Below are 26,252 nucleotides of genomic sequence, written 5' to 3'. Positions count from 1 at the left end.
TCTGGTTGGGGTATGTACGTACAGTCACTGTGGGGACGACATCATCGGTGCACTTATTGATGAAGCCATTGACTGATGTGGTGTACTCCTCAATGCCATGGGAAGAATCCTGGAACATATTCCAGTCTGTGCTAGCAAAACAGTCCTGTAGCTTAGCATCTGCTTCATCTGACCACTTTTTTTATTGACTGAGTCACTGGTGCTCCCTGCTTGAATTTCTGCTTGTAAGCAGGAATCGGGAGGATGGAATGCTTGTATGGGGAATTTGTTTATGGCTCTATCACTTCCTAATCATCAAAGGAAATTAAACGAAAAGGAATGAAAGCATAAACAAAAGCTATACAAAACATAGTTATCACACCTTAATCATCTAATTGGACTGTATTCTATATATGTCCAAGGTCTTGGCAAAATTACCCTATCATGGCGTTGTCTAATGTCATATCTAGGGTGTTTCTAATATGCGGTGTGTTGCTTAGGGCACTATCCTAAGTTGAAAACTATATGATAAGTCTACAGCAGTAAGGCATCATCTTTGGGCAGTCTACAGGGATGACCTATGGACCTCTGTGAAGAAACTGGTGAGTACTCTAGCTATAGAGTCAAAGGCCTCAGAGTACATTTTCGACTTTACTAAGACTGGTATTTTCTTTTGGATCCTTAAATGGTCTGAGCATAAATCCTCATTAAATGTTCCATTGTACGTGTGTTTTTATGCTTACAAAAGCGCACATGCCAAGGGAAAGAAAATCACAGGCTGCAATCTGTTGAGTCTCACGTCATCAGATAAAGTCCAGGTCAATGCCTGGAGGTCAGTAAGAATTGATGTCGAACTGTAGTAGTTTTACACCATTGTAGTATGAAGGAGTCTATTTCATTGCTATGTTATCCACAGAGGAGCTAACCTCACGACGGAAGTACTCTATCAGCACTGAACCAATCGTATGCGGTGTGATCATGGTTCATGACTTCTAATAACTTTCCTCCTGAATGGAGGGTTCTATTTATTAGTGGCATGTGTGTTAACAATCAGACAAGGGACAATCAGAAGAGTGTTCTGGAGATTCCCTTACAAGTGTTGCAATCTGAGTGACTACTAGCTCCTCTGTCGCTGTTATTAATAGCAATTTGACTTTTGAGGTCTCCAGCCCTCTTACTGATTATGGCTGGACTGACTGTGCTGGCATTGGTACTGGTACTCAAGGGGACCAGTTATCCTACCAATTTATTCTGAAATGTTATCCTTCCGGAACACATGATTAGATAATTTTACTAGTTGCATTGTAGTGGCAAGGAATATTCATTTTGTTGCAATTTGTTTACGAGGTGGAAGTCCACTGGACTTCTTTTACGAACATTCTGGTACACCTCAGTGACATCTTAGACGTGTTCTCAGGTTAACCCTGTCGATGGGCTTGTCCTCTCCTCTCAGTTCTCATGGGGAAGTCTAGATTTGTTTTCTGCTCTGGCGGCACGTAGTCTCGACCCTCCCACCGGCCTCGATGAGGCTCCTCATGGGTCTGGGCTAGTATTCCCCCCTTTGTGTCTAGGAACCTACCCCATCAGCAGTAGGTGTTGTTATCCGAGGCACAAACTAAAAGATCGAACCCTATGTACGAGTTGTCAGCGACCGCGTTATTAGAATGGCTGTAACCTTTCAACCAAATCTCCTGGTGTTTGAGCTTCAAAACGCTCAGTGGCTGTTGAGGCTTTTCAGTCACCGTAGCGGCCGCATGTGGCAAACTCTTCAGTACCTGTGAATTCAGATGAGGATATCTGTCTGTGATATCGCAAAGTGTTTCACCAGCTGGAGTCATCGGTTCAGTTGTGGGACTGACACCGTTAGTGTCATTGTAAGGGGTGACAGTCCCCCACAAAGTAGAAGATCAGAGTACACTCTGCACGTCAATGCTTTTATCGCTGAGATGGCCGCAGTGCTTGCAGAAGTGTGTGGTCAGTGGAGAAGGCACTGTGACCATACATGGTTGGATTTCCAATCCATCAGTGGGAGTAAACGATCCATCAAGTCTGCTCCGAGTAGCAGGGGTTCAGTTTCGAGGCTGATAACATACACAGGGTGAACAAGTGATACGTCCTGGAAGTGTAGTTTCAGCATGAGTCTCAATGTGAGAGGCGAGGTAGTCTGAGGGAAATCTCGTTTAGTTGGCTTCAAAGCCCTTTTGAGATCATTGAACAATGTTTGAGAGATGAACGATATTGTCGGACCCGAATCATTTAGCGCATGACAAGTTAAGCAGTCCTCCAGGACTGTTTCCAGGTATGGCTGTTTTGAGTTGTGTTTAGTGGACATATGCCCAACGAGGTGGAGTGGTTGTTCGCAATGACGTTTGACATTTTTATTCGCTACCTTTGTATCAGGGTCTATAGACAAAGCCTGTGGGCTTGTGTCTTGATCAATCGGGCCCTGGATAGGGTCTCGAGTGAGAGCGGGAGAAATGTGATTTTTAATGTCCTTGCTAACGGTGTTAATTCCTGTGGACCTGGTGTCCAGCAATTCCCTGTCTAGTCCTTGTGACATATCTTTTACCCTTTTCTCAAATGTTCTCACTTTAGTTCTTCATGTAGTAGAACTTCTAGAGAACATTGGTCAACGTTTTGATTGTCCTTGAACCTTTTCTTACCCATTTGCTCTGACCCTTTGTGTGGGTTGGGTGCAGGAACGTAGCGATCAGGTCGATTGTTGCAGTAATCGTTTCTGCTGTTTTTCCGCTCATGGCATAATTAGGGTTTGTATCGCTGCTGAGGTCAGTGATCCATCCTTAAATGGGTGAGGGTTCACTAATTAACGGGGGACTGGGACCCACCCCCTCTGATAGCTTGCACATTATTTTTATTTTTTTTATATAAGTTTGGGTTATACATAAGTTTGGGTTTTGAGTCAGTGGAAGCTGCAAAGACGGTTTTAATCTATTTAAAGATGTTAATCAATACTGGATCAGTAATGTGGGAGTTTGATTTGCAAAAGCAAATGTAATTGGTTAATGATAAATCAAACCTGTATATGCTATTTGGGAATTCAACTTTAATTCACCTGAAAGCGTAGCTGTATCAAGGCTACTGTGGAAAAGTTTAAATTGTCTAATTTGCTAAACCAATCAATTTGGATACCTGAAAAGGGTTGGAATGCAATTGAACTACCTAGCTTAATTGAATGTGACAACGATATCCAATCAGTTGAGATTGGTTGGATATCATAACCGTAACCCACTTGTTACAAATGTGAGACAACGGTGGACCAATGGAATTTTTATATACACATTCTTTACCACCAGGGTTCACTTATTCCTGAGGGCTGAAATCAAACAGAAGTCCTGAAGAGGCGGAACTTCCATTTTCTAAGGCACATGGTGTTGCCGTGTGAAAAAAGGGGAAAAACAAAATGGCTGCTCTCCATTTGTTAGCTTTAGCATCTCGTGCAAACTAATCCTACTTTGTACAATTACAAGCACAACATATGAACCCCTTAAACGGTTTTACTAGTAACATCTTAACGTTCAAACCCTTTCTGCGTTATTTTTCGCTATGTTTTGCCGTAACTCGTAGTCAACAAGGAAATACACCGTTGGTCTAATCAAATTTCTCTCATTGCCAGCCCATAATGTCTGGCTCAAGAAATTAATATTGACCGAGTCTACTCGCTCCTGAGGCGCGAGTGACAGAAATAGCACGTTTGGCCCAACGCTCTGTTCCTCAAATTTAAATAATTACCTGGATCGGATTCTAGCACTAGAAATGTATTCACTAACCCTACACTATGTCAGAGAAACAACATGGAGGAAACCTCTATGTATTGTTCAAATGGAAAAACACACGTCAACAAGTCCTGTCTAAAACTCCCATGGTGTATAACAATCTGGGTGCATAATGTAATCTGCTTTTCAATTTTATACAGGCTGAATTCAGAATAAATGACTCATTCTATCTTAGATTCCTCGCACGGGAGCATCATTATGTTGTGTCTTGACTATTATTAATGTGATGACAATTGTTTTATCAAATCGATTAACTATGTTTCATTATTATGATGATTAAATGAATCCTGTAACAATTAACTCATTCGCAATCTTGGGGCACCAAGATATAAACTACAATAACAAACAGCCCCTTTACTGGTCAGGACGTGACAATCAGTCATTAATTAATTCTTTACCTTTTATCAGTCTCATTCCAAATGTCGCAAATTCTTGGAAATCTGCACGAACCCTAGCTTAAATTATGAATCAGCGATATACCAATTGGCTTAATTATTTATTTACTAACTAACTAAATAATCACACAGAAGTACATAAACACACACAGGATAGGGTATACATTGGTTACGAACATGATACAATGAAAAGTCTCTAGTGGACTAAACCGATATGACAGCTTGTTACACCAAATGAAAAGGGAGGGGCAGGTAAGAAAGAGCAGGAGAAAAGACAAAGGATTCCACTATCATACACACAGTAGTCTTCAGTTTTGTAGATTTCTTAACCATTCGTGACTTTGGTTCGATACCATCCGCCTGCTTGGTCTATAAAATAGTAGCCATTTCATCGTGGGGACTCCCGTCCCTGCCTTTTATTGACTAGATCTTCTTCTCTGTTGAAAGTTTCAGAGTTCTAGCCATTACGTCCCTTTCAGCTCACGCTGTGGGTCTCATTGGCCTAATGTAAATGTGGTCACGAGTGGGTTTTATACAGTCTGGAAAAAGGGGGCGTTCCGTGACGACAATGTAATGTCTGTACTCACATGGGTGTGGCCACTGACTAGGTTAAGACATCATATGAGAAACAATTCTCTCATTTAGAAGGTTAACATCACATTACATCTTCTCACAAATAGTTTCATATTTAATCATATATGTTCCACAACATTTTGATGTAATTCTGGTAATGGGGAACTATACACATTCTGAGATACAGTTATTTTGTTCTACCGTCTTTAGTTACATCACAAATTATTAACAAATTCAACAGGAGTGTTCTTTAAATACCCATGGACCATTCCAAATGTTTGGAAGACAGAAATACTATTTAATTTTTCAACCTTTTGATGTTACCATACTGCAACGTCTCTCTCTCTGGTAACAAAGGAATTTAACTTCCATTTCTGAGAATGGGAGAGAGAGTTTTCCTGCAGGTATTTATGACCATCATAAAACTGTGGAGAGAGAGAAAGGGGGGAGGGGGTGCCTATGATTCTCACCCCAAGGGCACATCATGGCACTAGTGACCTTCAGGAAGAACCACAAAGACAATGAAATGGTATATGAAACAAAATGATATAAAGGAAGGATAGGCTAAAAACGGAATGAAAAGTGACAGTGAAATGTGTGTGGTTATTACTCATTACTGTTATAGTGGTTCATATTTAACATAATACAATAGAGAAAACAGACCTGTCGGTGCATGTAATTAAAACATTCTAGAGCCCACACAAAGAAACTCGGTAGGTTCAATGTACTGTCATTGCGCACAACTTTATGTCATGTTTCAATAGCCTATTTGGTTTGGGTCTCCAAACTCCATCCCCACAAGTTATGAGGCCATTTCTTTAAAAATAGCAAGGTTGGGTTGTTGATGCTGGATTATTCAGATATGACCCAGCAGGTCAGATCAGGAGGCTGGAGGCATGGCTTAGCAGGGGTGTGGCTTCTGGATAGTTATTTTTGGTCACCTGTGAGAGTAAATGTCATACCTGTTCTCTTGTATTGCTAACATATTTCATGGTTGAACACTGACCGTTTTATAGATTCAATAGAGCATAAAGAAGTATGAGTTCCTTATGAGACTATGGAAATCCACAGGTTGGGATAGTTACCACTTTGTTACAATATTTTTATTTATTTATTTATTTCACCTTTATTTAACCAGGTTGGCAAGTTGAGAACAAGTTCTCATTTACAATTGCGACCTGGCCAAGATAAAGCAAAGCAGTTCGACACATACAACAACACAGAGTTACACATGGAGTAAAACAAACATACAGTCAATAATACAGTAGAAAAATAAGTCTATATACATTGTGAGCAAATGAGGTGAGATAAGGGAGGTAAAGGCAAAAAAAGGCCATGGTGGCAAAGTAAATACAATATAGCAAGTAAAACACTGGAATGGTAGATTTGGAGTGGAAGAAAGTTCAAAGTAGAAATAGAAATAATGGGGTGCAAAGGAGCAAAATAAATAAATAAATACAGTAGGGGAAGAGGGAGTTGTTTGGGCTAAATTATAGATGGGCTATGTACAGGTGCAGTGATCTGTGAGCTGCTCTAACAGCTGGTGCTTAAAGCTAGTGAGTGTTTCCAGTTTCAGAGATTTTGTAGTTCATTCCAGTCATTGGCAGCAGAGAACTGGAAGGAGAGATGGCCAAAAGAGAAATTGGCTTTGGGGGTGACCAGAGAGGTATACCTGCTGGAGTGCGTGCTACAGGTGGGTGCTGCTATGGTGACCAGTGAGTGGAGATAAGGGGGGACTTTACCTAGCAGGGTCTTGTAGATGACCTGGAGCCAGTGGGTTTGGCGACGAGTATGAAGCGAGGGCCAGCCAACGAGAGCGTACAGTGGTGGGTAGTATATGGGGCTTTGGTGACAAAACGGATGGCACTGTGATAGACTGCATCCAGTTTAATTAGTAGGGTATTGTATGTATGTATGTAATTAACCTTTTCACAATTGAGTTACCAATATCTCTAATGGTCGCCCCAGCATGAGGTTTTTTACGTGCGTGATGTCAGAATGCACACACTGTACCAAAATGTGATTGTTACGCAACAGGACAAGGAGGTGTGGTCCACCTCAATAATTCAGATAGAAGTAGCCCATTTCATTGTTGCGGACAATTTTTGTTTGATGCTGTTTTTAATTGGACAAACTTCTCTCTTCGATGAGAGCCCAAGCTACTCCCTTGTGTTTCCCCAGATCAAGTATGCAGACATTTGCACTGTCTAGCACAAACCTTTTCCCCCTGGCACATTTTCTAGCTGGGCCTAGAATTGCCTTCACTGTTGATTTCCTTAAAAATAATAACTTTGTGTGCCTTATTTTCTGTATATATTTTTGTTGTTTCTACTGTAGCATACTCTATGTATGTACGGAGTACAATGTATTACTGTTTTATTCACGTTTTCAAAACCTGGTGACAAATCATGCATTCCAATTCTTGCGTAGATTGTAATGGGCACATATGTGACCAACCGGCTCAAATCGGTCTTATGTAGGTTTTTTTTACAAGAAATTGCCATGAAACTGAAGATCTCATACAACGCTGTGTACTACTCCCTTCACAGAACAGCGCAAACTGTCTCTAACCAGAATTGAAAGAGGAGTGGAAGGCCCCGGTGGTGCACAACTGAGCAAGAGGACAAGTACATTAGAGTGTCTAGTTTGAGTAACAGACACCTCAGTCCTCAACTGGAAGCTTCATTAAATAATACTCGCAAAACACCAGTCTCAGTGTCAGCAGTGAAGAGGCGACTCCAGGATGCTGGCCTTCTAGGCAGAGTTGCAAAGAAAAAGCCATATCTCAGACTGGCCAATAAAAAGAAAAGATTAAGATGGGCAAAATAACACAGACACTGGACAGAGGAACTCTAACATAACTGCAAAAGGGTTTTTTAATAATCATTTAGCCTTTTAAATTGATAAACTTGGATTAGCTAACACAACGTGGCATTGGAATACAGGAGTGATGGTTATTGAAAATGGGCCTCTGTACGCCGATGTAGATATTCCATAAAAAATCTGCCGTTTCCAGCTACAATAGTCATTTACAACATTAACAATGTCTACACTGTATTTCTGATCAATTTGATGTGATTTTAATGGACAAAAAAGTGCATTTCTTTCAAAACAAGGACAATTCTAAGTGACCCCAAACTTTTGAACAGCAGTGTATATATCAATTTATGTCCTTAATCAGTATAAAGGAGGAAATGTTGCTTACTTGTTGAGCAAAATCAAAGTTGTAATGCATCCTGATGTCTTTGCTTGCTGGTTCAGTAGGGGCCCCCAGAGACAGCTGCAGGTCTTGACAGGTGGTCTTGCAGTCAGAAACCATCTTCTGGTAGACATACCGCTCACTCTGAACAAGCAGGAGATGCTGCTCTTGCTTCTTCAGCTTGGCTGACTTAACTGCTTTTGGCAGATTGCCAGATCTGAAGACCTTATAGCTTTTCCTCTGGCACTGCCAACACAGGTCTGTCCTAGGCTTAGTGTTTGAGATGTGGGGTAGCAATTTTCTCCTGAAAGAAGACACCCCAACTACACGTACCTCTGTAAAATACTGAAATAATGTGAGATCATTAAAAGTAGTACCAATTAAATACTCAAAACGTGTTGATGCTTTACATACCAAGTGTTGTCATTGAGTCTTTGTAGAGATGCCACACTGCTGCTTTTATCACATGGGATGGCAGAAGCTTTCCACCAAAATGTTTGTGTCCTGGGTGGCATCCTGGTAATACTTTTGCATTATCCTTTGCGTAGCTGTTGATGAAGTTCCCACTCGCTGCAAGTCCTCATGCTTCAGTTGTAACCTGTGCTTGCTTTGATGGGAGGCATTAGACCATTCTCCTTGTATGACTGGTGTAGGAGAGTCAGGCATATTCTACTAATGCTGAAAGACAAATTGCAGATACAAATATTTTAGCATTATTATAAAATAGACGCAAAATTATATTCTGAGCTAACATCACTACACGTAATGTTAGCTAGCAAGCCAGCCATTGTTAGGGTTCGTTACTTTCGTCCTAGTCAATCATTATTGGCTCATTGGTGAAATTAGCATTAGGACAGTATATTTAATTAAATAATTCAAAAACCTTTATTAATGCAATTGCACACAGAAGTTGACAATCAGGAACATAGCATGCATGTTTCCAAGTAAGTTCTGCATCAAACAAAAAGTCTCAAGTCTATTCTGGTGATGTCACTACCTTCATCATTACCTTTTAACTCCTGAGACCAAAACCATGCCTACCAAGCTATATAAACAATGGCTTTTAATGTTATCTAAAACTTAGCAGTAAACATCCACTCCCCAAAGTTGATTTATTGTGGAATGTTTGACTAGTCTTATCTCCTACACTCCCCTGCAGAGTTCTGTCTCAGTCACACATTCTCAGAGGGGCCTTTTAATAAGAAAGAGAGAGAGAACTAAAAACAATTGTGGAATACTAAACCTCTACAATGAATATATATTGTTAATCTGTAGTCTAGGACCCTATAAATGTAAAGAGGGAGGGGTCTTGTAACCCCTCCCCTTCAATTAATACAACATAAGAATAATCAGTTATTCGAATACATCAAACATTTTGGGACAACCCTTATCATGACCACTAGGTGAACCCGACACCATCTAATGTCATCTAGCTAGTTACCAGCAAGCTTAAACTTGGGGTCTTTTGTTTAGACATGTAGCTAGCTAGCTAGCCAGCTAAACAATCAATTATAGTCCCAATCCACAGAATGCTTGCAATACAAACTGATTGTCATAGCTTGCTAAAGTTAACCAAATAGGTTCAATGTTAGCTAGTTAGCTCAGTGTAATTTAACATATATACACCACTGACTAACACTGAGTATATAAACATTAAGAACATCTGCTCTTTCCATGACATAGATTGATCAGGTGAATCCATTGTTTAACGGTTGAGCATTTTGCCATGTCATTTTGGCCCGTTTTGTCCTTTTGTCACTGCCAGATTGGAACCCTTTACAGTGTAGGCACTGTATACCCCCATCAAGTAAAGTGTTATCCACTTAATATGAAGCGGGTATGCATACCACCGTTATGAAAGCAGTCATAATACCTTTATGACTGTTACAGTATTGCAGACATACTATATCACTCAACAGGATAGGAGCAGCACAGGGTCATTCTTACAGCATTACCCATGTAGCAGTTTAGGGGTTCTTGCTCAAGGCCACAATGACAGTGTTGGATCACACCAGCCCTGGGTGTAGTATCTTTCAAATAAATAAAATAGCTGTTCTTGATTAAGCTTGCACTGGCACAATGAAATCAATGCAATAATCCCTGTTGCCCATCTGACAGTCCATTGTTATGTGGTAGTAAGAAATCTTAGCTGAGGTCTGAAGACTTTCATTTTCTGCACAAACTAATGTGTCAGCAGGCTAACACAATATTGTGGTGTGAAGGAGTCCTGGGCTTGAACCCCCCTGTCAGTAACACCAACAACCACTCCCAACTGATTTTTCGAATAAAATATATTTTTGTACTATAATGAAAAGGGACTTATAGTTGAAGTCGGAAGTTTACTTACACCTCAGCCAAATACATTTAAACTCAGTTTTTCACAATTCCTGACATTTAATCCTAGTACAAATTCCCTGTCTTAGGTCAGTTAGGATCACCATTTTATTTTAAGAATGTGAAATGTCAGAATAATAGTTGAGAGAATGATTTATTTCAGCTTTTATTTCTTTCATCACATTCCCAGTGGGTCAGAAGTTTACATACACCCAATAAGTATTTGGTAATATTGCTTTCAAATTGTTGAACTTGGGTCAAATGTTTCGGGTAGCCTTCCACAAGCTTCCCACAATAAGTGTGATGAATTTTGGCCCATTCCTCCTGACAGAGCTGAACCAGGTTTGTAGGCCTCTTTGCTCGCACACGCTTTTTCAGTTCTGCCCACAAATTGTCTATAGGATTGAGGTCAGGGCTTTGTGATGGCCACTCCAATACCTTGATTTTGTTGTCCTTAAGCCGTTTTGCCACGTCTTTTGAAGTATGCTTGGTGTCATTGTTCATTTGGAAGATCCATTTGCAACCAAGCTTTAACTTCCTGACTGATGTCTTGAGATGTTGCTTCAATATATCCACATTTTCCTTCCTCATAATGCCATCTATTTTGTGAAGTGCACCAGTCCCTCCTGCAGCAAAGCACCCCCACAACATGATGCTGCCACCCCCGTGCTTCACGGTTGGGATGGTGTTCTTTGGCTTGCAAGCCTCCTTTTCCCTCCAAACATAATGATGGTAATTGTAGCCAAACAGTTCTATTTTTGTTTAATCAGACCAGAGGACATTTCTCCAAAAAGTACGATCTTTGTCCCCATGTGCAGTTCAAACTGTAGTCTGGCTTTTTTATGGTGGTTTTGGAGCAATGGCTTCTTCCTTGCTGAGCGGCCTTTCAGGTTAAGTTGATATAGGACTCGTTTTACTGTGGATATAGATACGTTTGTACGCGTTTCCTCCAGCATTTTCACAAGGTCCTTTGCTGTTGTTCTGGGATTGATTTGCACTTTTCGCACCAAAGTACGTTCATCTCTAGGAGACAGAATGCGTCTCCTTCCTGAGCGGTAAGACGACTGTGTGGTCCCATGGTGTTTATACTTGCGTACAATTGTTTGTACAGGTGAACGTGGTACCTTTAGGCATTTGGAACTTGCTCCCAAGGATGAAACCGACCTGTGGAGGTCTACAATTATTTGGCTGATTTCTTTAGATTGTCCCATGATGTCAAGCAAAGAGGCACTGAGTTTGAAGGTAGGCCTTGAAATAAATCCACAGGTAAACCTCCAATTGACTCAAATTATGTAAATTAGCCTATCGGAAACTTCTAAAGCCACAACATCATTTTCTGTAATTTTACAAGCTGTTTAAAGGCACACAATTCTGCATATGTAAACTTCTGAACCACTGGAATTGTGATACAGCGAATTATAAGTGAAATAATCTGTCTGTAAACAATTGTTGGAAAAATGACTTGTGTCAGGCACAAAGTAGATTTCCTAACCGACTTGCCAAAACTATAGTTTGTTAACAAGAAATGTGTGGAGTGGTTGAAAAACAAGTTTTAATGACTCCAACCTAAGTTGATGTAATCTTCCGAATTCAACTGTATATTTAGAAGACCTCTTCTGAGATGTTGTGAATATAATTAATGTGGTATGAATGATCCTGCAATATTCATGAAAGTGTCATAATTGGTTTCAAAAAGGTGTGCCTTACAGTGGCTTGCGAAAGTATTCAACCAACTTGGCATTATTCCTATTTTGTTGCCTTACAACCTGGAATTAAAATAGATTTTTGGTGAGGTTGTATCATTTGACTTACACAACATGCCTACCACTTTGAAAATGCAAAATATATATTTTTGTGAAACAAGAAATAAGACAAAATAAATAAACTTGAGGGTGCATAACTATTCACCCCCCCACACACACACACAAAGTCAATACTTTGTAGAGCCACCTTTTGCAGCAATTACAGCTGCAAGTCTATTGGGGTATATCTCTATAAGCTTGGCACATCTAGCCACTGGGATTTTTGCATCTAGCCACTGGGATTTTTGCCCATTCTTCAAGCAAAAACTGCTCCAGCTTCTTCAAGTTGGATGGGTTCCGCTGGTGTAGAGCAATTTTTAAGTCATACAACATATTCTCAATTGGATTTAGGTCTGGGCTTTGACTAGGCCATTCCAAGACATTTAAATCATTCCCCTTAAACCACTTGAGTGTTGCTTTAACAGTATGCTTAGGGTTATTGCCCTACTGGAAGGTGAACCTCCATCCCAGTCTCAAATCTCTGGAAGACTGAAACAGGTTTCCATCAAGAATTTCCCTGTATTTAGCGCCGTCCATTACTCTTTCAATTCTGACCAGTTTCCCAGCCCCTGCCGATGGAAAAACATCCCCACAGCATGATGATGCCACCAACATGCTTCACTATGGGGAATGGTATTCTCGGGGTGATGAGAGGTGTTGAGTTTGCACCAGATTAACCGTTTCCTTGATGGACAAAAAGCTACATTTTAGTCTCATCTGACCGGAGTACCTTCTTCCATTTCTTTGGAGAGTCTCCCACATGCCTTTTGGTGATCACCAAATGTGTTTTTTTCTTTTATTCTTTTAGAAATTGCTTTTTTCTGGCCACACTTCCATAAAGCCCAGCTCTGTGGAGTGTACGGCTTAAAGTGATCCTATGGACAGATACTCCAATCTCCGCTGTGGAGCTTTGCAGCTCCTTCAGGGATCTTTGTTAGTTTCATTTCACCAATTTTGACTATTTTGTGTTTTGTCCATTACATGAAATCCAAATAAAATCAATTTAATTTACAGGTTGTAATGCAGAAAAATAGGAAAATTGCCAAGGGGGATGAATACTTTTGCATGGCACTTTTTGTATACCTCTTCATATGATGTATGAATGAATAAGGGAATGCCATACTTGTGTGACTGACCATGTTATTCTCTCAGCTTCTTGCCGTGGAGATGGACACGCCAGAAAGATTCAGCGCCACAGCAGACATCGTCATACATCTCCTCGACACCAACGACAACGCTCCCAAGTTCTCCTCCGTTTACTACATTGCCAGAATTCCGGAAAACTCTCCCGGCAACTCCAATGTTGTGTCTGTGACAGTAAGTCTCACCCCATCTATCCCACCTAAAAATACATCCCAAAGCCCATGTACGTCATTCACTCGAGGCGGAGGCATGGAGATTTGTGTAAAATTATGAAGTGAGCCATCTATTCTCTAAATAGAGTGTTATTGGGTTAGAATAATATGTAAAAACATGTAGATAAAGCAAGGGGAGGTAAACTGCCAGATGGCTCTCACTTTAATTTTGTTGTGTAATATAGTACCTTGCAAAAGTATTCATCCCCTTGGTGTTTTTCCTATTTTGTTGCATTACAACCTGTAATTTAAATGGATTTTTATTTGGATTTCATGTAATGTACACAAAATAGTTCAAAATTGGTGAAGTGAAATGAAAAAAAGTACTTGTTTAAAAAAATTCTAAAAAATAAAAACCAGAAAAGTGGTGCGTGCATATGTATTCACCCACTTTGCTATGAAGCCCCTAAATAAGATCTGGTGCAACCAATTATCTTCAGAAGTCCCATGAATAGTTAACTAAAGTCCACCTGTGTGCAATCTAAGTGTCACATGATCTCAGTATATATACACACACCTGTTCTGAAAGGCCCCAGAGTCTGCAACACCACTAAGCAAGGGGCACCACCAAGCAAGTGGCACCATGAAGACCAAGGAGCTCTCCAAACAGGTCAGGGACAAAGTTGTGGAGAAGTACAGATCAGGTTTGAGTTATAAAAAATATCCGAAACTTTGAACATCCCACGGAGCACCATTAAATCCATTACTAAAAATTTGAAAGAATATGTCAACATAAAAAGCTGCCAAGAGAGGGCCGCCAACCAAAACTCACGGATCAGGTGAGGAGGGCATTAATCAGACAGGCAACAAAGAGACCAAAGATTACCCTGAAGGAGCTGTAAAGCTCCACAGAGGAGATTGGAGTATCTGTCCATAGGAACACTTTTAAGCCGTACACTCCACAGAGCTGGGCTTTACGGAAGTGTGGTCAGAAAAAAAGCCATTGTTTAAAGAAAAAAATGAGAAAACACGTTTGGTGTTCGCCAAAAGGCATGTGGGAGACTCCTCAATCATATGGAAGAAGGTACTCTGGTCAGATGAGACTAAAATGTAGGTTTTTGGCCATCAAGGAAAACACTATGTCTGGCGCAAACCCAACACCTCTCATCACCCCGAGAACCTCATCCCCACAGTGAAGCATGGTGGTGGCAGCATCATGCTGTGGGGATGTTTTTCATCGGCAGGGACTGGGAAACTGGTCAGAATTGAAGGAATGATGGATGGTGCTAAATACAGGGTCATTTGAGGGAAACATGTTCCAGTCTTCCAGAGACTGAGACGGAGGTTCACCTTCCAGTAGGGCAATAACCCTAAGCATACTGCTAAAGCAACACTCGAGTGGTTTAAGGTTAAACATTTAAATGTCTTGGAATGGCCTAGTCAAAGCCTAGACCTAAATCCAATTGAGAATCTGTGGTGTGATTTAAAGATTGCTCTACACCAGCGGAACCCATCCAAATTGAAGGAGCTGGAGCAGTTTTGTTTGAAGAATGGGCAAAAATCCCAGTGGCTAGATGTGCCACACTTATAGAGACATACCCCAAGAGACTTGCAGTTGTAATTCCTGCAAAAGGCCCCCCCAAAAAATCAATTTTAATTCCAGATTGTAAGGCAACAAAATAGGTAAAATGCCAAGGGAGGTGAATCCTTTCGCAAGCCATTGTACATTAGTCCCAGATTTGTTTCTTATGCTCATGTAACAGTGTAGGTTCCATCCCTCTCTTCACCCCAACCTGGGCTCGAACCAGGGACCCTTGCACACATCAACAACTGACACCCCACGAAGCATCGTTACCCATCGCGCCACAAAAGCCGCGACCCTTGCGACGCAAGGGGAAACGCTACTTCAAGTCTCAGAGCGAGTGACGTCACCGATTGAAATGCTATTAGCGCGCACCACCGCTAACTAACTAGCCATTTCACATCGGTTACACTCAGCAGCACATGCAGCTGCTGCAGTCCACAATTTTTGACTTTTTTAATAAACTTTTACAGCCTAAATCAGGGTCACACAGAGTGATTCTTGGTAGTCTTAAACAAATCTACTTTGAAACAAATGTATACAGCTCTCTCACGGTTATAATTTATTCAATTTGAGTTTGCGTCCCAATATTACACTTTATATACATCACAAGATGACGGAAATATAACAAAACTGTTTGACATAGAAACACCGGATTTTTGTCAGTACATTTTTTTTCTTTATACACAGTAACGGAAAACTGTAAATTCTATTGTAATTTTTTGTATTGTCAGTAGTAAAATTCTCTGAAACATTTTATTGCAACATATTGTAAATTATGGTGAGTTGTGTGAAAATGTTGTGGCCGGGGAAAGAATTGCTGTATTTCGAATGGCATTGTAATTCCACCCTACAGAATACAGTACTGTACCGTATTTTTGGAGTGCCAAAAATCTTTTGACCACTAGTGGGTGCATGTTATTGTTGTTTCTGACACATTAACATATTTTAGGGCGTCCCTCGTAATAGGCCATATATGTTTCACCTGCGAGTGAGAATACTATACCAATTTAACCCACATCTAGATATAATGCACTATTATTTTGAAATGTTTAGGGGAAAGATTGAGAGCGTGACTGATTGTACCAAACTAGAACAACTTGTGAAGTTGTTGGAGCCATTCACAATCCAACTTCAAATTGACAACCAGTCGCTGTCTGATGTGGTGCTGTGCCTTCTCAAACTTGAGGCACAATTGCAGGCAACTACTGTTGGAAAACAGTTGGCACAGGTCCTCCAGAAGCCACTGCTTGAGCGCTTCGCATGCATCCTCTGACAGACAACTTCGCTTCAACCCCTGCAGCAACTTGCCTGATGGACTCAAGATTGTTTCGCTCAATAGAGATGGAGCCACTGATGAGGGAAACAGAGTATTTTGTACTTCAGAAAATCAGAGAGTACAGCCGTTGAGCAGCAGGACCCCAGAAATATGCTAGCAGGAAAAATCCATCAAGCATCTCGACCACAGTGCTTCAGAAATATAGCTTCCTTGCATTGAAGATTGTGTCTTCGAGGGTCACCTGGCAGGGCATTAAGTGCCCCGTGTGAGCTGTGGAAATACCTGGACGAGGTAAAGGAGGGCATGTTTACAGAATCACCAGATCTGGCAGGCAATGATGGCTGTTAATCCAAAACTGTGCCCTCTGCTGCTGGATCTGGTTTCTGCCCCTGCATCCCAAGTGTTCGTGGAGAAAATATTCTCTGTCTGTGGACAACTGTCATCAGGCTTGGAGAAACTGAACAACCACCTCGCTGGTACGCAGTCTTCTTGAAGATAATCCAAAAAGTCTTGTTTGATTGAAGAGACACACACACACAAGCTGGCTGGCTCAGTTCCAATCTAAGTTTATTGGTCACGTACACAGATTTGCAGGTGTTTTCCAATAGTGCAGTAATACATACCAATACAAAACAATAATAATCAATAATAATCATAATCCCAAAAATGTAATAAAGAAATTAAGAAATATCAGAACAAGCACTGTCAGAGTCTGTAATATAAATAAATACACACAGTGCCTTCGGAAAGTATTCAGACCCCTTGACTTTTTCCACATTTTGTCAATTGACAGACTTAATCTAAAATTGATTAAATAAATACAAATCCTCAGCAATATACACACAATACCCCATAATGACAAAGCGAAAACATGATTTTAGAAATGTTTGCAAATGTATTAAACATAAAAAACACCTTATTTACATAAGTATTCAGACCCTTTGCTATGAGCCTATATTGAACTTAGATGCATCCTATTTCCATTGATCATCCTTGATGTTTCTCCAACTTGGAGTCCACCTGTGGTAAATTCAATTGATTGGACATGATTTGGAAAGACACACCTGTCTATATAAGGTTGCACAGTTGACAGTGCATGTCAGAGCAAAAACCAAGCCATGAGGTCGAAGGAATTGTCCGTAACGCTCCGAGACAGCATTTTGTTGAGGCACAGATCTGGGGAAGGGTACCAAAAAGTATCTGCAGCATTGAAGGTCCCCAAGAACACAATGGCCTCCATCATTCTTAAATGGAAGAAGTTTGGAACCACCAAGACTCTTCTTAGTGTACGCCCAGCCAAACTGAGCAATCGGGGAAGAAGGGACTTGGTCAGGGAGGTGACCAAGAACCCAATGATCACTCTGACAGGGCTCCAGAGTTCCTCTGTGGAGATGGGAGAACCTTACAGAAGGACAACCAACTCTGCAGCACTCCACCAATCAGGCCTCTGTGGTAGAGTGGCCAGATGCAAGCCACTCCTCAGTAAAAGGCACATGACAGCGTGCTTAGAGTTTGCCAAAAGCCACCTAAGACTCTCAGATCATGAGAAACAAGATTCTCTGGTCTGATGAAACCAAGATTAAACTCTTTGGTCTGAATGCAAAGTGTCATGTCTGGACCTGGCACCATCCCTATGGTGAAGCTTGGGGGTGGCAGCATCATGCTGTGGGGATGTTTTTCAGTGGCAGGGACTGGGAGACTAGTCAGGATCGAGGCAAAGATTAACGGAGCAAAGTACAGACAGATCCTTGATGAAAACCTGCTCCATAGTGCTAAGGACTACAGACTGGGGCAACGGTTCACTTTCCAACAGGACAACGACCCTAAGCACACAACCAAGACAACACAGGAGTGGCTTTGGGACAAGTCTCTGAATGTCCTTGACTGGCACCGCCAGAGCCCGGACTTGAACCCGATCGAACATCTCTGGAGAGACCTGAAAATAGCTGTGCAGCAACGCTCCGCATCCAACCTGACAGAGCTTGACAGGATCTGTAGAGAACAATGTGAGAAACTCCCCAAATACAGGTGTGCCAAGCTTGTAGCATCATACCCAACAAGACTTGAGGCTGTAATCGATGCAAAAGGTGCTTCAACAAAGTACAGAGTAAAGGGTCAGAATACTTATGTAAATGTAACATTGCAGATTATGTTTTTTTATAAATTAGCAAAAATGTCAAATAACCTATTTTTCTTTGTCATAATGTGTTATTGTGTGTAGATTGATGAGGGAAAAAAGCAATTTAATACATTTTAGAATAAGGCTGTAACCTATCAAAATGTGGAAAAAGTCAAGGGATCTGAATAGTTTCTGAAGGCACAGTATATATATATATCATGGTGTTTATAGACAGTATGGACAGTATATGAATAGAAAAGGTGTGTGTACTGCAGCAGTAGTTATATAGGATACACCATGACTAGAATACAGTATATATAAATTAAGTGGGTTAAATAGTATATAAACATGATTAAAATGACCAGTGTTCAAAGACTATGTACATAGGGCAGCGGTCTCTAAGGTGCAGAGTAGAGTTGAACATGAACTTGAAACTTTTTACCCTCTCCTTGTGGATGGGAAGGTGCTCTCTCTGCCGTCTCCTGTAGTCCACGATCAGCTCTTTCATTTTGTTGACGGTGGGCGAGAGGTTATTTTCTTAGCACCACTCCGCCAGGGCTCTCAACTCTCTGTAGCCTGTCTCATCGTTGTTGGGAATCAGGCCTACCACTGTAGTGTTGTAAGCAAACTTGAGTTGGAGACGGGCGTAGCCACACAATCATGGGTGAACAGGGAACACTGGAGGGGGCTGAGCACGCAGCCCTGTGGAGCCTGAAAATGCACCCCTATAGGGCCCCTGTGCTGAGGATTAGCGTGTTGTTGTCTACCTTCACCACTTGGGGTCGGTCCGTCGGGGGTTCCAGGACCCAGTTGCACAGGAAAGGGTTCAGACCAGGGCTCAGTGGTGCATGGGTCAGCTGTTTGTTTACCCGCACCCAATTGCTAATAACCCATCCGCAACCGCCCGACTATATGTGATAAAGGGAAAATCTGAGGCCCGCACACAACCCTAACCCTTGATATAGAACATGCTCTGTAGGCTGCAACCTTTCTTGGGCCTCATTTAGATATGTTTCTGCTTATAATTTTGGTAAACAATTTTTTTTTGTCAACTTGATACATGCAGCTTCTCTTCTGTCATATGTTTCCCTAGAAGACTAAAGAAACCCTTAATCAACAATAATGTAATACATCGATAGAATGAATCCTTCAATCTAGTTGGCATCAGTAAAGTTCTCTGTCATCTCTGATTCTTTTGCGGAGCAAAGATGTTTAGCGACCGGTGAGCAAATGCAAAAAAACAACAAAAATATTTTGATCAGTTTGACCTGTTGTCAGGAATAGATAGCTGTGAAAACAACCAACGTGTTTCTGATAAGATTTCAGTTTGGCTTGGATGTATATTTTATGCGGTTGAAATAGTATCATTTTTTATTACACTGATAAAGATAGAACCTCTACAGATGGTAACTAACTGCGCATTCACATTGTCTGAAGATGCAGAAAGAAAGAAATCATATACAATTTTGCTTACATTTAGTGTATAATTTTCCTTCAATAAATGCTTAATTCTGCCGGAGTTAATATTAAAGCTATGTGAAAGGTTATAGACCTACAGTCCGTGTCCAGACTTCAGTTTCCATTTAACCCAACAGTAGGCTACAGTTCCCTTGATGTGCCTGAAGTCCCAATCTTGTGACTGTTGAATTTGTATAGCACCTCACAATCATCAGACATAACACAGCCAGCACTGCTATCGTCCTCTTTTACCACTTCACCAAATATTTCCCAAACCTGGCCCTCCTCTTTATTTTCAACTCACAGCTTTGCTTTTATTGAATTAAACTCCGGCCATGTCCTTTTTGCCTCCATGGATCAACTTACCTTTTTCTGCCTGTTCCCAAAAGCATTTGCCGATTGGTGTGTAGGCTATTTGGCAAGCGTACAGTTAGGCATGCCAAAAAAACGATAGGCCTACAACACATATTGTAAATAGCTCCTAGCTTCCCATGCAGAGGCTACTTTCTGTCCCTAACACTGAAACTAAATAATATTAAAACGAAATAGAAATGTTTTTATGCACACTAAACTAAATAAAAACAACTAAATCACCTCTGAAAACAAACTGAAATTAAATAGAATTTCAAATAAAAATATAAAAACAAATAGAAATATAAACAAATATATAATCCAAAAACTATAATAACCTTGCTTTACAGTGTAGGTGACCTCATGTTATTGTCTACCTTGATTAGGGGATTTAGGCGTCAATACTGTTTCTACTCATTCCTTTCAGGATATGGAATTGAAAGAAACGAATAGAGAAATCATTATAGAAACTCAGAGGGAATATTTATTTTAATTCAATGCTAATTGTTTTAATCTGTCAACAAACGTTGGTGTCTAATCAAATACATGTCTTGTTTTGTGTTCTTTGTCTCTCTCTCTGTCACTCTCTGTCTCTCTCTCACACACGTAGGCAACAGATCCAGATTCAGGCTTTTGGGGAGAAGTCAAGTACTCAATCTACGGCTCAGGGGCTGACTTGTGAGTAGTCTCTCTCATCTATATATATATATATATATACAGTGGGGGGAAAAAGTATTTGATCCCCTGCTGATTTTGTACGTTTGCCCACTTACAAAGAAATGATCAGTCTCTAATTTTAATAGTAGGTTTATTTGAACAGTGAGAGACAGAATAACAACAAAAAAATCCTGAAAAACGCATGTAAAAAATGTTATAAAATGATTTGCATTTTAATGAGGGAAATAAGTATTTGACCCCTCTGCAAAACATGACTTAGTACATGGTGGCAAAACCCTTGTTGGCAATCACAGAGGTCAGACGTTTCTTGTAGTTGGCCACCAGGTTTGCACACATCTCAGGAGGGATTTTGTCCCACTCCTCTTTGCAGATCTTCTCCAAGTCATTAAGGTTTCGAGGCTGACGTTTGGCAACTCGAACCTTCAGCTCCCTCCACAGATTTTCTATGGGATTAAGGTCTGGAGAGTGGCTTGGCCACTCCAGGACCTTAATGTACTCATTCTTGAGCCACTCCTTTGTTGCCTTGGCCGTGTGTTTTGGGTTATTGTCATGCTGGAATACCCATCCACGACCCATTTTGAATGCCTTGGCTGAGGGAAGGAGGTTCTCACCCAAGATTTGACGGTACATAGCCCCGTCCATCGTCCCTTTGATGCGGTGAAGTTGTCCTGTCCCCTTAGCAGAAAAACACCCCCAAAGCATAATGTTTCCACCTCCATGTTTGACGGTGGAGATGGTGTTCTTGGGGTCATAGGCAGCATTCCTCCTCCTCCAAACACGGCGAGTTGAGTTGATGTCAAAGAGCTCCATTTTGGTCTCATCTGACCACAACACTTTCACCAGTTGTCCTCTGAGTCATTCAGATGTTCATTGGCAAACTTCAGACGGGCATGTATATGTATTCTTGAGCAGGGGGACCTTGCGGGCGCTGCACGATTTCAGTCCTTCACGGCGTAGTGCGTTACCAATTGTTTTCTTGGTGACTATAGTCCCAGCTGCCTTGAGATCATTGACAAGATCCTCCCGTGTAGTTCTGGGCTGATTCCTCACCATTCTCATGATCATTGCAACTCCATGAGGTGAGATCTTGCATGGAGCCCCAGGCCGAGGGATATTGACAGTTCTTTTGTGTTTCTTCCATTTGCGAATAATCGCACCAAATGTTGTCACCTTCTCACCAAGCTGCTTGGCGATGGTCTTGTGTAGGTCTACAATGTTGTCCCTGACATCCTTGGAGAGCTCTTTGGTCTTGGCCATGGTGGAGAGTTTGGAATCTGATTGATTGATTGCTTCTGTGGACAGGTGTCTTTTTTACAGGTAAAACAAGCTGCGGTTAGGAGCACTCCCTTTAAGAGTGTGCTCCTAATCTCAGCTCGTTACCTGTATAAAAGACACCTGGGAGCCAGAAATGTTTCTGATTGAGAGGGGGTCAAATACTTATTTCCCTCATTAAATGCAAATCAAGTTATAACATGCGTTTTTCTGGATATTTTTGTTGTTATTCTGTCTCTCACTGTTCAAATAAACCTACTATTAAAATGTTAAACTGATCATTTCTTTGTAAGTGGGAAAACGTACAAAATCAGCAGGGGATCAAATACTTTCCCCCCCACTGTATATATATATATATGGATTCAGTAGATATACTAGTTGTTGAGGATCCAGCTGACCAGAATAAACCCCTTACGTGACATTATTAGTGGGCGATGTAAACTATTTATCAATACGGAGAACAATACGCCCTGGCTCACCACACGAAATGGCCCTTGTCTGGTAATAAAATGACAACGAAGTAGAGGGTTATTTTATTACAGGAACATCTAAGATTTTGCCAAGAGTGTTAATAAATAGATAAATAAATAAACAAAAATAAATTAACACTTGTGGTTATGCTGAACCAATGATGATTAAACAAATAATGTATATAAGGTATCTCAAATGAACCCGAACTAAAAGTAATGGTTCACTTTGAGGCAAACTCAAATTCAACCAGTATGTTAAACAATAAGGTGCTGGCAGAGATGCTATCTATGAGTGAGCACTAAAGTGGGCTAAAGTAGATACCTCACTGTAAACTGTGGACAATTGCAGTGGCATTACATTTCCATTATTCTCTATTTATAGTTGAACATCCCTCCTTTATTGTGCATTCACATAAGCTTACTGGCCTTTCTGAGGATTTGCTTGTATTTTCATTATGCTCTCTTTTATTAGATTTCAAACAGAGCCCAGTGTAAAACAAATGGCAAAATACTCAAAAGTAATTTAAATACATATTTCAAATACATGTAACAGAAATACTGCCCATCTCTGTCCTAAGCTTTGTAAATTCCTGTAACATTTTGAACATTTTACCCCTACTTAACACAAGAATCGACATAGGCCAACGGGCATTGACATTTGTTTTGTAAATAAAAAATAATCACCCCCCCAAAAAAAGCAATGTTCTGCTCCTTCCCTGACTCTTCCTAAATGTTTGTATTTTACACTGCTCATTTGTCACAATTTTGAAATCAAACAGAAACCTATTTAGAGCCTTTTTACCTGTTTTTTTTCACACCTATTCCAAACCGAGCCCGTCAAGACAATGTGCTGTAGGATGTTGGTACCCAGCCAGGCGTTCTCTTTACTCGCTGAATGAATGACACATGGATGAATGGGTAATAATTGTGCACTTTACTTTACAATTTAATTTAAATTAGGTCTAACTGAATGATAAGGAGGGTGAAGAGGTTGATTTAGAAAGACAATAGTTTAGTCATGAGTTTGTGTTATGCCTATTTAGCTTTGGCACTCATGTTTGTATAAATTCATTTGACCGTGCGTCTTGCATGTTGATATCATTTTCTTTTACGTTTTACTTTGTATAAAGAAGCTGTTACTGGACTGTTTCATTTATATAACTCTATTACTAATCTGATTTATTGTAAGGGAAACTAAAACATGGTACTTATTGCAGTGAGCTTTTAGAATAATGAACAACATATTCTTCACTCTATTCGAGTTGATGAGCGAAGAGAAGCAAACTATGCCAGCCCACTGAATGAATGACAAATGGATGAATGGGCGATAATTGTGCACATTCATTCAGTCAAATTTAAATTAGGCTTGACTGAATTATAAGGAGGGTGAAGAGGTTGATTTAATTTAGAACATGGAGTTTGTGTAATGATTAGTTTGTGTTATGCCTATTTATCATCGTTGGCGCTCATCTTAATAATTTGACCGAATGATACCATTCTCTTTTACATTTTATTTTGTCATTCAAAATTCTAAAGGCGCTCGCACATCTGAGCTATCTTTGTTGCAGGTGCATGGTAACAATTGAATAACATGAGAAAAAAGAAGCAACCCACACAATAATAATAAAGAGCAGCTATACTAGCAAGAGCTGTGTGCAGGTGTCTTTTTTCTCACATATTGCTTTGTAAAAATAAGCTGTTACAGGACTGTTTTATTTACTATAACTCTATTAACCTCACAAGGGTAGGGGGCATTATTTTCACCTCCGGATGAAAAGCGTGCCCAAAGTAAACTGTCTGCTACTCAGGCCCAGAAGCTAGGATATGCATATAATTAGTAGATGTGGATAGAAAAGACTCCAACGTTTCTAAAACTGTTAAAATCATGTCTGTGAGTATAACAGAACTGAAATGGCAGGCGAAAACCTGAGGAAAATCCATCCAGGAAGTGCCATTACTTTGAAATGTCTGTTTTTCCAATGAAAGCCTATCCACCATTTAAAGGGATAGGACCCAGATTCCATCCCTATGGCTTCCACTAGTTGTGAACAGTCTTTAGACATAGTTTCAGGCTTTAATTCTAAAAAATTAGGGAGAATGACAACATTGAGTGAGTGGACCCTCGGATGTCCTCAGAACTGGTTACTGCGCGCAAACAAGAGCACGCCTTTCTTGTTTTCCTTTTATATTGACGAAGCTTTTGTCCGGTTTAAATATTATCAATTATTTAGGCTAAAAACAACCTGAGGATTGATTATAAACATTGTTTTACATGTTTCTACGAACTTTACGGATACTATTTGGAATTTTCGTCTGCCTCTTGTGACCGCATTTGAGCCATTGAATTACCGAACAAAACGCGCCAACAAAATTGAGGTTTTTGGATATAAAGAGGGACTTCATCAAACAAAACTAACATTTATTGTGTAACATGGAGTCTGGTGAGTGCAACCATACGAAGATCAAAGGTAAGTGTCACGGCTGTCAAAAGGAGAGGATCAAAGTGCAGCGTGCGTGTAGTTCCACATTATATTTAATCTGTGAAACTTTGCAATACATAAATGAACTGAATTGACAAAACAAACCATGACGCAGAGGAGAAACAAACACTACTCAAAAAGAATCACCCACAAAACCCAGGAAGAAAAACCCCTACTTAAGTATGATCTCCAATTAGAGACAACAAGGACCAGCTGCCTCCAATTGGAGATCATCCCAAACAAACCAACATAGAAATACAAAAACTAGAACCTAAGAACATAGAAATAGAAAACATAGAAAAACACAACACCCCCTGTCACGCCCTGACCTACTCTACCATAGAAAATAACATCTTACTATGGTCAGGATGTGACAGTAAGTGATGCGTTTTATTGTTATTTCTGACTTGTGACTAATCTACTTGGCTGGAAACTGTACATAATGTTTTGTGTGCTGAGCTCTGTCCTCAGATAATCGCATGGTTTGCTTTCGCCGTAAAGCCTTTTTGAAATCTGACACGACGGCTGGATTAACAAGAAGTTAAGCTTTATTTTGATGTATAACCCAAATTTTCAAGAATGTTAAATATTTGAATTGAGTATTTTTTAATTTCGCGCTCTGCAATTTCTGTTGGCCAGGTGGGACGCTACCATCCCACATTCCCTAGAGAGGTTTTAAGAATCACATTTATTGTAAGTTTAACTTTTTCCAAGAATATCTGCTCTGTCCATGTGTTCAGCACATGTCCACTGACATGGTAGCATTGCTCTGGCTGCTAGCCAGACTAGTAACATAATACATGTAAAATACGCTATTCTCTTAACTTTTAAATACATTTTCTTATGTTTCTTTAGACTTGCCAAAACTTTGATTGTCACGGGCGTCGTATGGATTGGACCAAAACGCAGCGGGAATATGTATACTCATCTTCTTTTTATTTTGAAGAAGGAGAAACAACTCAATACATATACAAAACGAAACAGTCCTGTCAGGTGCAACAAACACTAAACAAGGAACAACTACCCACAAAATCCCATAGAAAAAACACCACTCTTAAATAGGACCTTCAATTAGAAGCAACTAGGAGCAGCTGCTTCCCATTGAAGGTCAACCCAACAAACACCACATAGAAATAGACATACTAGAACATAGAAATAGACTAACAAGAACATAGCCCAACAAACCCCGAAA

The 26,252-nt window shown here is 40.4% G+C and overlaps 1 protein-coding gene across 1 annotated transcript in view; it reads left to right on the top strand.

Moving 5' to 3' along the window:
- Nucleotides 1–26,252, top strand: part of LOC115201004 (cadherin-related family member 1) — a 122,651-nt gene that overhangs the window by 74,924 nt on the left and 21,475 nt on the right. The window contains exons 14-15 of the mRNA XM_029764188.1: nt 13,229–13,393; nt 20,771–20,838. Of these exons, the coding sequence (XP_029620048.1) occupies nt 13,229–13,393; nt 20,771–20,838 (233 nt within the window). The remainder of the gene's footprint in view (nt 1–13,228; nt 13,394–20,770; nt 20,839–26,252) is intronic.

The sequence above is a fragment of the Salmo trutta genome, chromosome 10, assembly GCF_901001165.1.
Source record: "Salmo trutta chromosome 10, fSalTru1.1, whole genome shotgun sequence".
In the NCBI taxonomy this organism is placed as follows: Eukaryota; Metazoa; Chordata; class Actinopteri; order Salmoniformes; family Salmonidae; genus Salmo; species Salmo trutta.
The sequence above is the reverse complement of the archived record's forward strand: the minus strand, read 5'-3'. Positions and strand labels throughout refer to the sequence as shown.